Source organism: Equus caballus, chromosome 27 (assembly GCF_041296265.1).
Source record: "Equus caballus isolate H_3958 breed thoroughbred chromosome 27, TB-T2T, whole genome shotgun sequence".
Classification (NCBI taxonomy): domain Eukaryota; kingdom Metazoa; phylum Chordata; class Mammalia; order Perissodactyla; family Equidae; genus Equus; species Equus caballus.
Window position 1 is genome coordinate 55,042,202 of NC_091710.1, and position 15,261 is coordinate 55,057,462.

The 15,261-nt window shown below is 40.3% G+C and overlaps 1 protein-coding gene across 2 annotated transcripts in view; it reads left to right on the forward strand.

Moving 5' to 3' along the window:
• Positions 1–15,261, forward strand: part of CSMD1 (CUB and Sushi multiple domains 1) — a 1,833,881-nt gene that overhangs the window by 1,753,626 nt on the left and 64,994 nt on the right. For both annotated transcript variants that reach the window (XM_023630572.2, XM_023630573.2), the window contains exon 52: positions 4,207–4,380. In XM_023630572.2, coding sequence (XP_023486340.1) covers positions 4,207–4,380 — 174 coding nt within the window. The remainder of the gene's footprint in view (positions 1–4,206; positions 4,381–15,261) is intronic.

Genomic DNA, 15,261 nt, shown 5'->3' on the forward strand with positions numbered 1-15,261 from the left:
CCTCAGGCAGAGCCCAGCTATCCCCGCGAAGCAGATCAGAGACCTTTGCCCCACGTTTAAACTATTAGCTCTGAAGCACCCTCTTTGAGCAGACAGAATTGACCACCAATGGCTGTCCCTCAAGAGATAAGAATGCAAGATTAAAATCCCATATCCAGGGGTGTTCTTACACCTCCCTAGCATGAGGACTGCCTGTAAGTGGGCGGCTATTGCTTTTGTCTTGTTATTATTCTTTATTGTTTGACCTATTGCTTCAAAAAGTACGAAAAATGTTTACCACAGAAATGCATGAGTCAAAAAGAAATCATCTTGGCATTTAAAATTTTATGCACACTCACAGACAGAGAGAGCTGCACTGGAATTTTGTTATAGTATAGATACTCAAAGAACATTGCCTGAATTCTGTGCTGTTCCTCTTTCCTAACTGCTAATTTAAGTTTTCTCTTAAGTTAGACCTCGATCAAACCATGAAGTAAGCAGGTTGGTCTTTGATGACCTTCTCTTTGTGCCTGGAGGTGCGCCTGGATTGACCATTAAACCTATGGGAGTGTTTGTCCATCAGCCTGTGTATTTCATCTATATCATAGGAGGCCATGGAACAGGTGCTGCATTCCCTGTTGGAATGGACACTGGTCATCACTCAGAATGACCTAAAGTTGAATTTTCTTGATAACATACTCACAAGTAAATGTCCAGCCTGCATTAAATAACTCCAGTGAACTCGTTACCTCAGGGACAGCTGATTTCATGTTTGAACATTTTCACATTGAGCGAGGTCTTCTTTTTGACTCATATATGCGTATCTTGGCTCCACCCCTCTGGACCTGCTGAAATGATTCCTGACGCTGATCTACACAACACACCTGTACATACTTAAAGACAACTATCGTGTGTCCTTTGAATCTCCTCTTTATGATAATCAGCCCTGCCCCATTCACGTGCATGTCAGCTCATGTTCACTATTCATGTCCATCTACTTGTTTATTAGGCTTTTTCCACCCAGAACATACTTGGAAGTACCTACTCTGACTTCATATTTATTTGTCACTCTTACAAATAATATCCACATTCCTGACAGGGATGCTGGCCTTACAAGTATGAGAAATGAATATCACGGTACAATTATTTTTTCACAGTAGAGGACATCAATAGCAATATAATTGTAGAATTGAAGGAAAGAGGATTCCCTGGGGGCAGAGAGGCAGATGGCTGGTAAACCACGGTGATAGTGAGAAGCTACATTGTCGACAGTGAATCGGGCAGAGCCGGAGGCATTCTGGATCCCTTAGCTGAGCATCTTCTGCGTGCAAGATGCACTCCAAGAAGTCAGAGCAGGCACTTTAGACAGTGTACATGAATACATTTCTAATGGAAGGGATAGAAGCAAGCTTAATGAATTCATTTTGAAAACTTGAAGGGAGAAAAGAACACGGAAATAAGGCTTTCCGTTTGATGCTTCACAAAGGCTTTTTTTAGTGGTTGGGGGTACTCCATTTCAATTAGGCTAGCTTTTCCACATCAGTGTTGCAATCCTCATTAATGTATTGGGTTTACTGCCAACCAAAACTCCCTGTCTGAGACCGCATCATCCAGCTGCTAAAAAGCTAAGATGTTGCCCTGTTAGTTTTTCTTTACAACCTGGTGAACCTTAGCAGAGGACAAACCTAAAATCGTTTCGTCACCAGGCTATTTTTAACAAGGGCTAAAAGAATAGAACAGATGCAAAAGCCCGGTGGACTTTTCTGCTGGTCGACCACTAAAGGTGTGTTAAGCCCTCTGAGAAGGGCTGTGCTTAGGCCTCACGGCTATCGAACACATTTCTGACTAGCGCCGAAGTTTCAAAACATGGTCCGGTTATCCTAAATGGCTACGAATGGATCTTTAAATATCATAGCTCAAGATGAAGTTCATACTGTGTTTGGGAAAGGCTTAATGGAAAGTTCATAACAAATTGTACAGAATCTAAATCCTACTCGAATTCATTGACATTTCGTGCAGCAAACATGTTAGCAAGATTGCTAAATGCATAAGCTATGACCCTATAAGAATTTAGCAATCCCAGAAACCGATAAATCATGGAGGCCCTCTCAACAATGACCTTCTGATCACAGCACGCTCTAGAGTTAAACTTTCCAAATTTCTGGTGAGTAGTCCCCCCCAGAACGTGTCTACATGTCACCTGGCTGTGTCTGTCTGTCCATTTGAAATGGAGCTGGCTTTATTGCATTGTGGAGTAAAATCAGCTGGATTCAAAAGACTGGTGGAAATGGTTCATGCAGAAAAGTTTTCTTTGCTTGAATCATCAGTAGAGGTTTTCACACTTTTGATTCAGTTCACTAAGTAGGTCCTGAGATAAGACTTCACTGTTAGCTGACCCTGACGGAGCCCCCATCCCATGTGAACCACTGCTTTAAGCATGACGCATCTTCTGTCTGAATCCAACACACCATCGTGTAGCAGGTGCTAGTATTGAAAGGGAGCAGAATCTGCCACTCCAAAATATGCCTCTTTGGCATATTGATCATTTTGGGGTGATTATTTTTGAGAGGCTACAGACACAGGAGAATCTCTGAAAACAGAGCAGAAGTTGCCCTTTTGTAAGAGACGTTTAGTTGTATAAGGGAAATCTCCATTTGTAAGGGTGTCTCCCTCTCTGTACCAGGAGGAGGAGGATGGCTCAATCTCCAGAAACTCTTGTCCATGGAGGAGGCAAGGACCTAACCTGCATAACAACCTGACCCTGTTGTGCTTGCCTGGTCACCTCCCATAACTGGCTCCCCTCCCCTCAACATCTCCTTTTGTCTTTAGCTGGAGATGGTGTGTAAGGTGGCAGCTTGGACCATTTTGGAGAGTTACTCAGTTTTCCTGGGTATCTCCCATGTATAGAGGGAGGTATACGTGTTATTAAACTTCTGTTTGTTTTTCCCCTGTTAATCTGTCTTTTATTACAGGGAAATCTCAGCCAAGAACCTAGAAGGGTAGAGGGAAAATTATTTTTCCTCCCCTACAGTATCAAGCCTTCACAGATGAACCAGCGAGGGCCCAGAGATGTTGAGGAGATTGTCCAGCGTCATCCAGCTAGTAACTGGCAGAGCTAGGCTTGAAGCTGGGCAGCCTGCAGCCAGACTCAATATTCTTAATCACTATGTCTTACTGCCTCTTATCAGTTTACTATTAATAAGGACTCAGTAATTCTGAGCTACTTGCCAGCTTTGCCCTAAGCCCCTTCCGGATAATAACTCATTTAGTCAGCAGGAATTCCTTATCACTCCTCTTAGAGGAGCTTTTCAAACACTTCCCTTCTCACCTGTTCAAAACACATTTTAGCCTCTGATGAGCAATTGGCCTTGATAACTTCGTGATTTCTTCCTCCTCTGAGATTCTGTGCTTTTCTGTGCTCAAACTTTTATAGATGTGGAGGTCAGGAAATCGGCTGGTGTGATGAGTATCTATAATTTTTAAAAGTGACCATTTATCTCCCAAACTAGAGTAGTCTTGTGGGTGGAAGGGACACTATCAGTGGTTTTCCTGGGACAACAGGTGTTTACTGGGGATGTATGGTTACCCTATCTACAGCCACCTAAAATCTAGGTTGTATATTTTTTAATTTTCAGGATGGCTCCACATGTCCTCTATAGTCAGCATCTTTTGGAGCTCATGATCCCAACCAATTATGCAGTAAATGAAAGAAAACATGTGCTCAATCCTTCTAATGGAGTGGGATGTCCTAGGTTTTAATTCCACGATACTTTGTACCAGCTGACTGACTTTGGGAAAGACTATTCACCTTTCTTACTTCCTGCTGGGGACACAGAGGTGTCCACTAGCTATTATGTGGTTCTTGTGGTTGATGCAGACAGAAAAGTGGACAGATGGCCAACTCGTTTCATCAGTTTGCTTCTGTATGAATGTTTGTCTACTGTGTATTTTTTAAGAAAGGTTTACCTAATTGTGCTAGTGAAAAAATAACAATGGGTAAAGGGATCTAGAACATTTTGGAATCCACTCTCAACTTTAAAGGTTTCCTTACAAGGATATAAGAGAAGGGAAATTAAGCTTCCTAGATGGTTGATCTGTCTAAGCTGAAGCAGACATCCTTTCCCTAAGTTCTTAATGCAAATGAAGACTGAAGATTTTCATCATTTTTAAGCTAAAGCCTAATCTGCAGACTCGAAATAATATTCCCTTTTTTTTTTGTCTTTCTAGTTATCTCGTGTGGAAGCCTGTCCTTTCCCCCAAATGGTAACAAGATTGGAACGTTGACAGTTTACGGAGCCACGGCCATATTTACATGTAACACGGGCTACACGCTTGTGGGGTCTCATGTCAGAGAATGCTTAGCAAATGGACTCTGGAGCGGTTCTGAAACTCGATGTCTGGGTAAACTGATCTATCATCTGGCACTTATTTAATTCAAATAAACCTTAAAAATAGAGTATGGCTGAGCAAAGCACAAGACTTCTTGCTATAAATACTCTGACCATATTACCAAATCCTAGCTGGAGTAATAATGCTGTACTTCACTATATGACTTTTTCTTTAAGTATCTAAAGGGTTGGTTGGTTTGTTTTTTGTCTTTTGGTGAGGGGGATTGGGCCTGAGCTAACATCTGTGCCAGTCTTCCTCTATTCTGTTTGTGGGACACCACTAGGCATAGTGTGTAGGTCCGCACCCAGGATCTGAGCTCATGAACCCCAGGCCCACCAAGCAGAGCATACGAACTTAACTGCTATGCCACCAGGCCAGCTAAAGGAGTTTTTAATCTGAGCAATAAATGAAGGTCACGTATTGCCTTGTGTGACATAAAGACTATTTTACAGAGTAATGAGGACATCCCTACACTCAGATGCCATCATGATTTTAGGAGACACAAAAATGAATTCCAAAAATATTGCACATTTTGTCTGTTTAAAAAACTTAAAATTATGTCAGCAAATTAAAGTGACACTAATAACAATTAATGTAAGTACAATGAGTTATTTAAAACTAAATGTGTGCACAATAATTTATTCTTCTTTTTCCCAAAGATTAAAATTTTCTGCATGATAATTTAAAAAGATGAGCTAAAAATTTTCCCACTGAAAAATCTTCTGAATAAATGTATGAAAATCATTGAATAAGTAGCTTAAAGTACAATGATTTCTAATGCTCCTTTAGATCTCCAAGTAATTTGTAAAATGTGTTAACTGCCTTTGGTCCTTTCGAGCCCTCTCTTTGATCTCAATAATTTTGTAATCGCTCAAAAGCCGTAGAAGCTGGAAAGTTTAAGCTTCTGACTCTCCATTGGCTAGATCACCTCAGAAGTTAAGCCAGGACCAGTAAATTTTGAATAGTAAAAATATGTTCTTTTCACTTGAGAGAATTTGAAGAAACACTGAAATTTGAAGCAAAAAGGTTGTAGTAAAGTAGTAATCCCAGAGGAAAGCAGCCAGCAAAACAAAGGAGGTTCTTACTCTGATCCGTGAAATGACATCCTCTTCCTTTAAATTACTACAATACCTCTACGAATTCTGCTAGAATACTCTGTGTGTATATGTATATGTATATATATTCTTGTTGAGTGTAGTCATTATCGTTTTCAGTAGCCTATGGAATGTCCCTGGAATATGTGTGGTACTTCATGTTGAGAATTCCTAGTGCTTCTGAGAATTTCTATGCATTCTGAAATGTTTTTATGAAATTGGCCGTTGTGAGCCCTCTCCTAAAGGCAGCTATGGTTTGGGGCAGGTCTTCGCTGTTAACTTCAGTGAAACTTGGCGTGTTAGACGGGAACCAGGCAGGTGATCTAAGAAACTCACATCTCTGCTGTTAATTGTCATGATGAAAGTAATCACAGTTTACATTTGGTTAGTGCCTCACTGCTCGTAAAGACCTTATCTCCCTGGTCTTTGCGGTGACCCTGGGTACAGGTAGGCAGTTGTTGTAGCCTCAGGGGGTTTAAGTGGCAACTTGAATTTACATAACTTTTAGACCATGGTGTCTGGTTGAGTCTTATTGGTTGCAAATAAACCTTTGTCTATTTTGTGGTGTTCTGACCAAAGGTTGGGACTCTGGAGTAGAAAGCATGAGATGTGTATTGACTAATTGGATGGATGAAGATGCTCCAAAGTATGGCCTCAATGGGATGCAAGATGTCTTAGGATCTTTTGGAAGAGGGAGTGCTCAGAAGGAATTTAACTGAAAATAAAGAGGAAGAAAAATGTTCAGATTATAGTGTAGAAAACATTAGTGTCGTAGAACTTGGAGACAGCATATAAGGAGTAACAAAATCAAAGGAGGCAGAGTACTTAAAAGAAAAAAGCACAATTAGAAAAGGACTAGAAATGACATATAGCTGCATATGTTTACAAACTGATGACTGAAAATATGGGTAATAAACTTAGTATAAAGATTTAATAAGTTAGTAAATACAGTTTCACAGCTACCACTGAAACTTGAAGTTTTAAGATTCATCATACACAGAATACGGCAATGAAGGATAATCTTTTCCTGTATCATAGGTCACTGATGAGTAGATGACTTAGTATAACCCAGCATGAATACATATCCACGGGGCCCATCAATCTGTGCGTGAGACAAAACAGAGACTATAGGTGAAGGGGTACGCAGGGAGGAGAACAGAGCTGACATCAGTGCTAGAGAAGATTCTGAAATGCTCGAACAGATAAAGGGAACAGAGGCTCCAATCGCAAATCTGGCATAGATGTTTGATAGAGTAGATATTGGATACCTACCTCCATAGTCCAAAAATTAACTTTATGCTCTATTTCTATACAATAATTTGAATGATATTATTTATTGATGACCTAAAATGTACAAGGTATTTCTGAGTTTTATCTTATTGAATCTTCATCAGAGCATATGGGAAGTGCGTATTAATCCTCTTCACAAAGAAGAAAAAGCTTAGAGCAATGAGGAATTTGCCCAACATTGTAAAGGCAACAAATATTAAAAACAGCATTTAGACCTAGGCATTTTGACCACAGAACACTTGTTAACATTAGGATATAAACTAGTGTATTTGAGCAAATCATATGCTCCTTCGCCAATCATTTTCTCTCTCAGAAGAAAGATAGAATGAAAGAGGCCAGTGTACTCTTGTGCTAATTCTGATCAATGAGGTGGAATGTGTTGGTTAATGAGAAGTCAAATGACCTCTGGTGCTGGACTACTCCACGCCCCAAGGCACCTGCCAGAAAAGGTGCTTAGTGCCATAGTGTTTCCCCATGGTTAATTTTGTCCTTCACTCTGTGCTTCTCCAAGGCCTCTTGCCTACCTTTATCTTGTTTAATCGTGCTATTATTTTCTTTCCATGTCTTGTCATTTGAATTATTGCGTTGTTTCCATAGTTATGAATTTCTTGAAAATTTCTCTGGGTTTCTACCAAGCTAAATGGCCTTGGGTGACCTCCAGTTTCATCTGGACCCTATGAGGGTAAACCAGACATGGAGGGAAATGACTTATAATAGCAATGGAGGCAGTCAGTGAGGATATTTTCCAAAAATTTAGAAGACAATAGATGGGATCCCATGGTTTCAACTCTAAAAGAGATGTCCCCTCAATAAAACAAAACAATCCCAAAAATTCTGTGTTTGAGAAACAAATCACTCCAATGAGGAGGAAATGGGAAATTTTCCAAAGAGACAAAGACAGTTACCCCAGCTATCCTACAATAAATTCAATTTGCAAGCAAAGCAACTACCCTACAACGTATTTAAGAGAATGAAACACAGTTGAAGGACAATGTCTTGAAGGACAAATTCACCATGAGCAGGAAATAATGAAGACTATTCAGGAATATGAAATTGTAAGGACCATCTCTAAGTGGTGTTTGAAATAAGGACCAAATTCACTCACTGGAGTTGGTATTAATAGCGTTGAGAGAAATAAAGCAGAAGGGCTCAGCTACTCCTTCATTTGTCTTTTCTGTCTAGAAGAACTGTTATGGCAACACAAAGGTTAGAGCATACTTTTATATCAGAAACTAGGACCCCAAGAAAGAGAAGGGGTCTATCAAAGAGAAAGAGTCTTTCAAAGAGGACTTCAAAGTTTCAGGTGAAGTTGAGTCTCCTGCCTGGGAGAATTCCACCTGTGTGAGCTGAGGTTCCTGGGAAAGAGACTGCTGAGTCACTGGCAGCGCCCCTGTGGTACATTATTAAAAGAAGTCCCCTAGAGTTAGATCAATATGTGGTGTGATTTTTCACACAAAAAGAAAAGAAGCTAACTGTCATAAACTACGGATTTGTTAATTTGGTGATGCACAGAGCAGATAATCAAACCTATTATTTATAAGGTCTTTGGTGATGTGTACTTATGACGAGCTAATATAGTTTTGCAAAATAACATGTAAGTCTGGATCCATCTTTGTTTGACGTTACTCCTAGAGGGGTGTTTAGAAATACTCTTTAGAAGTGCTGTTTCTGAATTTTCAGCAACGTGTATATCAAGATTTTCCATGACAACTCTTACAGTCAAGGAAGTATAATATAGGCTACATATTAAGGCTTTGAAAAATTGCTTGTATGGATTTTGTTGATTATGGATGGTGTTGTTGGTTGGTGATGGATGATGTTGATTATTGGATTGGTGTGATTTTGAAAGCAGGTTTCCAGTTGTGTGTGTCTCTCTCCTCACTCTAGTCCTTTACAAAACTTTTGTTCATATCTTGGATAAGGGTACAATAATACCAGCTGAAAGAGTGAAAATAAGTATTTGAGGACAGACTCAGGAACTCTTCAACTTGAATGAGAGACCAAATACATAAAAAATAATGGAATTAATGTAAAATTTCACTCAAAGTGAAAAATGAAATAACTTCAAATGTACCTGATGAGCAGAAAATTATGAAATCATAGCACACATGGATGTGTGCAAAGAGATGGCTCTGATGCTGATGGTGTCCAAGCTTTGTGAAGAGTGTCCATCACATTCTCTCTTTGCCTAGGTAGTTGATATCCAGAATGATGATTTCAGTTCTGCAAAATAGTTTAAGTGGGCTATTGAGGAATTAGTATGTATCTGTGGTGAAGGATCTGGTAACCATGATAATTGAGGGATGGTTGGAAAACTTGTGATCATCGCTTTGGCTGAAAGAAAAGTTAGGAAGTAATAAAGAGCTATTTTCAAATATTTGAAATACTATTAGGTAAAAAATGGAATAAACTAGTTGCGGTAAATTGTTTTCATATCAGTGCCAGCCCCGACTGATGGGTGGTTCCAACCATGAAGACCTGTGTTGAGATCTCTAAGTCTTCCTCAGGGCTCAGTTGGTGGAAAAAGAAAAGAAGAAAAAATAAAATTAATTAAATACATCTGCAAGGGACAAAGACTGGGGTTGTTAATGACATTAGTGATGCATATTTCCATTCATTGGTTTGTAAAGCAGACATCATTTACAGAAAAATAGTTTTCAGACTCAATATAAGAAATATTCCCCGTTATTTATTTTTCAAAATGTTAGATCTGTCTAAAAGCGCAATGAAGAGTTTGCGGAGAAGGCAGTCGCCTGCTTGGTAGGTTCTTGCATAGAGTTCCATTGGACTCTGAAGATTATTGATTCTATGTCCACCATGCTTCCCATCATAATGCAAAATACTTTGACAAAAGCAATTTTGCAAGTTGTGTGTGAGGTATCTTGTTTATTTTTAGAGTAGCTAGAAAGAATACTTTGTCTGAGATGTTGCTTCTATTTTAAGTGGAACATGGATCATATTTTTAGCTGTAGTATGATGGTTATTTCCAGTAACTTCCAACAGGGAAGAACATGCCAGATTCCTTGATGATCATTGCAGCAGAAATGGCTACACCCAGGAATGGACAACACATTCATGGTGTGAGTCTTGAGAATGTTAACTGTAGGACAGCTGTGTTTAAGGAGATGAAGGGTGATTTTCTTTGCCTAACATTCCAGAACTGAAGCTATGCTTTGTGTGAGGTCTGTAGTCTGAATTCTAAGCCAGAACATTTAAGAGAGGATGGAGTAAGGAAAGCCAGATAGCCCTGTGTGCGAACATCATGATAGCTAAACTTTAGGCAAAGTCATATGTGTGTGCATCAGAGTACTTTCTTGTAAACATTTAGCCCACCCTTATGTGGTCATTCCTGCCTTATGAGTGGGGTTTCCAGAGTTCTGTGAATTGCCAAGGACTTGTTCTCTTTCGCCGTCTGTGCTGTGCAATGCCGCACATCTCTCTAGGCTGGAGAATTAGGCTCTAAGAATGCTGACCCTGTATCTACTCATCAGGTGCCTTCAATCCACCAGGGAGGTTTTATGATCTCCGTGCTACCTTAATTATTTTCTCCTGTTTGTCTTCCCTGTGGTAGTGCTCACGGAGCCCGATAGAGAGCACACCAGCTACACGAGGGTGTGCATTTGTAATCCAGGTCTCCTGTTGGAGAGCCTGCACGAATCCTTTGATACGATTTCTGTCATTTAGACTTTTTCAACACATAAGAATGCATCATCTCTCCCACTTTGTTACCTCTTCAATCTCTAGTATTCAAGATGTCAGTGATCTATTGAGACATTTTCCACGTAAAGAACATTATCTTTTTTATTAGATTGTTATTTGAAATAAGCTTGCATTTGCTGCACTCTAATGGCCTATGAGGTGATGAATTCTCTTGTAAATACAATATCATGGTGACATTCATATGACTAAAACAGCTAGATGACATGATTCAAAATAGTATTGTTAGACCATATTTTTACATAGTTCTTAGAGGATGAAATTGGAAACTGTTCTTCAAATGCCTTGCGTTTTATGATAGATCCATGTAAAAAATTTTAATAAAACAACTGATTATGTTAATGCTTACATTACAGCAAAAAGATGGTATTAGATCAGGAAGATTAACCACACCCACTTCATCTTTGCTGTACGATCTTCAGTGTAAAATTTAGGCTGTATCATAGTCAGAGAAGGTGAAATATTTGGAAAGAAGCAGTGCTAATCCTTGTATTTTACATATGCATTATTAGTGGCTGGGAGATAAATGTCACAATATTCTCCCCCGCCACAAGTGCTTCTGTCTATATTTCTAAATGTTATCTAATGCTATTCATTTAGTTCCTCAGGAAATACTGCAAAGGATGTAAAGGTTAATAGAAGGCAGTTCTTCTTTTTCTGGAGTTTATAATCTAAGGACTAAATAAGATAAATACCAAGTACCTTTAATAAAAAGTTGGGATTAATGAATGCCAGATAAAGTGCTTCAGAAATCCAGGAGAGGGAGCGAGAGGCCAGCAGGGGAAGCGATATGGAGAAAACCACTTTAATGCATAGGCAGAATTCCAACCACCAGCAGAAATGGAATAAATTCACCCCGGAAACTAAGAACCTCAGAAACAGTGGCAACCACGTGGCTGCAGAATGGTGCGCAGGAGGTGGTCCCGGTGCTGCAGGAAGTTTAGTCCGCCTGAACAAAGCATATTCTGAGAGAGTGCTGTTTGCTGTCAGTAATGATGAGGGCCTGGACTAACATGGCGACATGATCCTAGAAAATAATTCATATGCTTTTGCCGACACCTCCTCTAGGTCAGGCACAGGCTGAATGCTGGTGTATAGAACATGACACTGCTCTTGGAACTCACAATCTAATAGTGAGATAAATAGGTAAGAAAAAACTATATTTCTATCTGCTGAATTCAAAACAAAAGAACAAAAAATCTAGAAGTGTGGGTCTTTTAAATGGATAATGCTAGAGGTGGGTTCTGCTATTGCAGCGAAACCTAAAATCAGGGTGATGTTTGAGGTGAGTATAAATGAGCAGTAATTCCTTCTGGGTTTGTGGAAGGCTGCGTGCACAGGGTAGATCAGGACAGGTTATGAGGGCACATAGACGTTTTACAGCCAGACAATGTTGGGAAGGAAATTCCAGGCAAAGGAGGCAGTGTATGCCAACCGAGGGATAAAGCATGGCATATTTGGGGAACTACAAAAAAAGGGAGAGATGAAGGATTCCCGAAAGCCCCAGAGACAACCCAAATCGTGGTACTGGCCTGAAATTTTGTTTCAAATATGACTTAAAATAATTGCCCTTGTCAAACAGATTTGATACAAATGTAATTTGTAGCATCAGTGACTTTGATGTTGTTACTAACAACACAAATTGTTGTATGCTCATCAAGCCCCATGCTGGCATATCTTTGGAAAGATTCGTGTGCTTTCTAAGATATCACGTTTTCTCTGACTTCAGCAGAGTTGCTCAGCCTTGCCCCTAGAAATTACACTTGGAGAAAAAAATCTCCTCTGTAGGTTTCCAAATGTGTGCCTTTAATATGTACGTATCTGGAGATTTAAACAGATCCATTGATTTAATGCTAATAAGAGCTTTCCCTACATATCAGGGGATCTGATGCATCTGATATTTTCATGACCGTTTGTTAACACTCAAGAGGAGTTTGTAAATTGGCTTCGGAATTCACTGCCAAAAAAGCCCGACTTTAGCCCAAGTCGGTGTTATTGCCTGGAATGGGCAGAATAAAGCAGATTGCATTTCCAATTCTTCTACAGGTACAGGGTATTTATTTATAATGCTTATTATTTTATTTTTAGCAATAAGTACCAATAATCACAAAGCAAATACAAAAGTTGCATATTTGATTTGTAGATTTCCTAAAAATGTATAAATGTATTCAGTTCTAATCCCCAGACCAATATTTAGTGTTTGTGCTGATACAAACTGGCACAGAGAAAAGGTGACCTTAAAATGGGGACTCCTAAGGGGGGAAGCTGTGTGTGTGTGTGTATGAGTGTGTATGTGTGTCCTTTGAATTAAAAATCCTGTAAAGTTACCATTTTATAGCCTTCTTTCTCATTCCTCAGCTCTTTGCTAATTGGTGCTATCAGGTTCAGATTAGTGTCGGATTACTAAATTCACGAGTAGGATTGATATAAAAATAATTAGACCGTATACTTAACTCACTCTGGGATTTTCTTTCCACACTTAATGGAAATATTTCCAACCCGTGCTTCTGTTTCCTGGGTGTAGTTATATTGGCTACAGAATTGCCTGTGAAAAAACGTTTGGTGATCTTCTGTTTACTGAAGCTAAATAAACAAAAACAAACACAAAACCTTGGGGCCTGGCATCTAAAATCTCAGTTGAAAGAAATACTTATTAAGGTTGAAAAGTGAGTGTAGCCAGTCGTGTTTGTCCAAATCAAGAGTGAGACTGAACAGGTCACATAAAGTGATGCAGACCTTTTGTCACAATGCACCCCAAATCCCCTCCTCCTGCAGTGGCAATAGGTGTCAGAAGTAACCCCAAAAGTAGTGGAGGTTATCTAGAATAACAACAGGAGTCAGGTGGACCACTCTCTCTTTGAAGATCTGATTGTGTTATTTCTGGTACACATTTCTAGAAATTAGATCTTTTATCTATCAACTCCGAAGTGGCCAGGTCTCTGTGGCAAGCCTGTGTGCAGCAGCTCTGGCTCTTTCGCTGGTCCTTGTCACCAAGATTGGAACAATGGCGCCATTTTCCTACCTAGTAGACGACACTGTGCAAATGATAGCCTTTGGGGAGGGGGAGAGCTCTTTGGCCCCCATGTCAGTGTCCTGTGACGACACTCACAGCATCGGAGGGTCTTTCTTCCACTCATAGAGAACTTCAGGATCCTCAGAGTTCTCTGCTTCTATCACGTCTGGGTTTGAGGGAAGTGATCTGGTCTCTTGCCATAATTGATCTGGCTGAATGAAAAACCTGCCCACGTGACAAAAAGTCAGCCAGATGTAGCATGTCTTTTTCACCTGACCTCTTATGAACGTTGGGGCAGAGATGTTGTTCCAGCAGGGGTACCTAGCCACTGATGCACTTTTCTCCCTGTCTCCTCTGCAAAGTCACCTTGCTGATAATAGATTCAGTTCAAACTCGGGAGAAGACAGTGCTGCTAAACATTGTCTTAAGCAGAAATATAGATTCCTATTTTAAATTCTTCCAGAATGGTGAAGTTAAGCCCTGGTGTGGCATGACAACAGTTTGACAGTTTTCTCAGCTTTGGGGGTTTTCTACTTTGCGTAAAGCATTGACAGCCGTGTGCTCTATTCTAGAAGTAAATGGCCAGGGGAAGTCTACACTGGTTACTCTGCAGCCTGGTATCACTACCTCCCCGTAGAAGCTTCGAGTTTTGGATGGATAATTGAGGAACTCATAGTGAATGCCTTTCTCTTCTTGTCTATCCCAAACCGTGGGTGACACAGATCCTTTTAATGTCAGTTACTCCCAATACTACGTATTTTGTTGATTTAATAACATACTCTTTACATATCCTCGATGAAGGGAGAGAGAGAGCAGGAGAGGTTAGGATGGAGGGAAGGCAAAGGGAGAGAGATAAAGAGGAAGGAGAATGGACCAGAGAGCAAAAAGAAGATCCAATGGACAGAGAAAAACTGGATGCTGCCTTTCCAAGTGTTCTCTGTACCACACAGCACCTTGCTACTGTCAAAGAGAAATAATATTCATGACACTGGTTGAAGACAGTAGGCAGACTTTATTCAGGACATCACAATAGGTACAGGGACCACTATGATGGGATTTTACAGAAGAGGGAGATGGGCTCAACTCTAAATGAAGCACGGACCAGTGGGTTGTAGCAATGGTGCAGGGTGGAGTCATGGATGGGAAATTACTAAGAGGAAACATCAGGGGTGAGGGGCGTTCTGGCTGAACCAAGCTCACAGGATTCTAGCTGAAGTCAGGCCAGGGTGATCAGACTTCACCTAGAGGAATGATGGGGTTGAGGAACCTGATTAAATATCGGGGCGATCAGATATTAAGGATGGGAAGTTCTTGCTAAACCAACTTAGCAGGGTTCTTACTAAAAGCGGATTTTACAAGGAAATGCGCAGATGAGCCTAGTAAAAGTTTCAGGAGCCCGAATAAAGGCTGGTCAGGCAGGGTCTCTGTCACTACTCCATCCCTCAACTCACAAGGAACTGGAAGTCCTCCTTCCTTCTCCCTTTGGAAGCTCCCTACCCTTGACCTTTATTCAACACCGTGTTTGCCAGTTATCTTCTTCCATTTCCAATTCCTTCGTGTTGGTGCTTTTTACCTCCTCTTAAGGATTAGGGTTCATCCTGATTCCATCTTCAGGCCTTATCTTTTCCCACTGTGCGTGCTTTCTGTGGGCAAACTTAGTCACCCTTTAGTTTCAATTTCCATCTCTAATCTTGTTTCTCCTCAATCTACTTTCTCTTCGGTTCATCCTTTCCCCTGAACTCTAGACTTCCATTTTCAGCTGATTACAGGCCAGTTTCA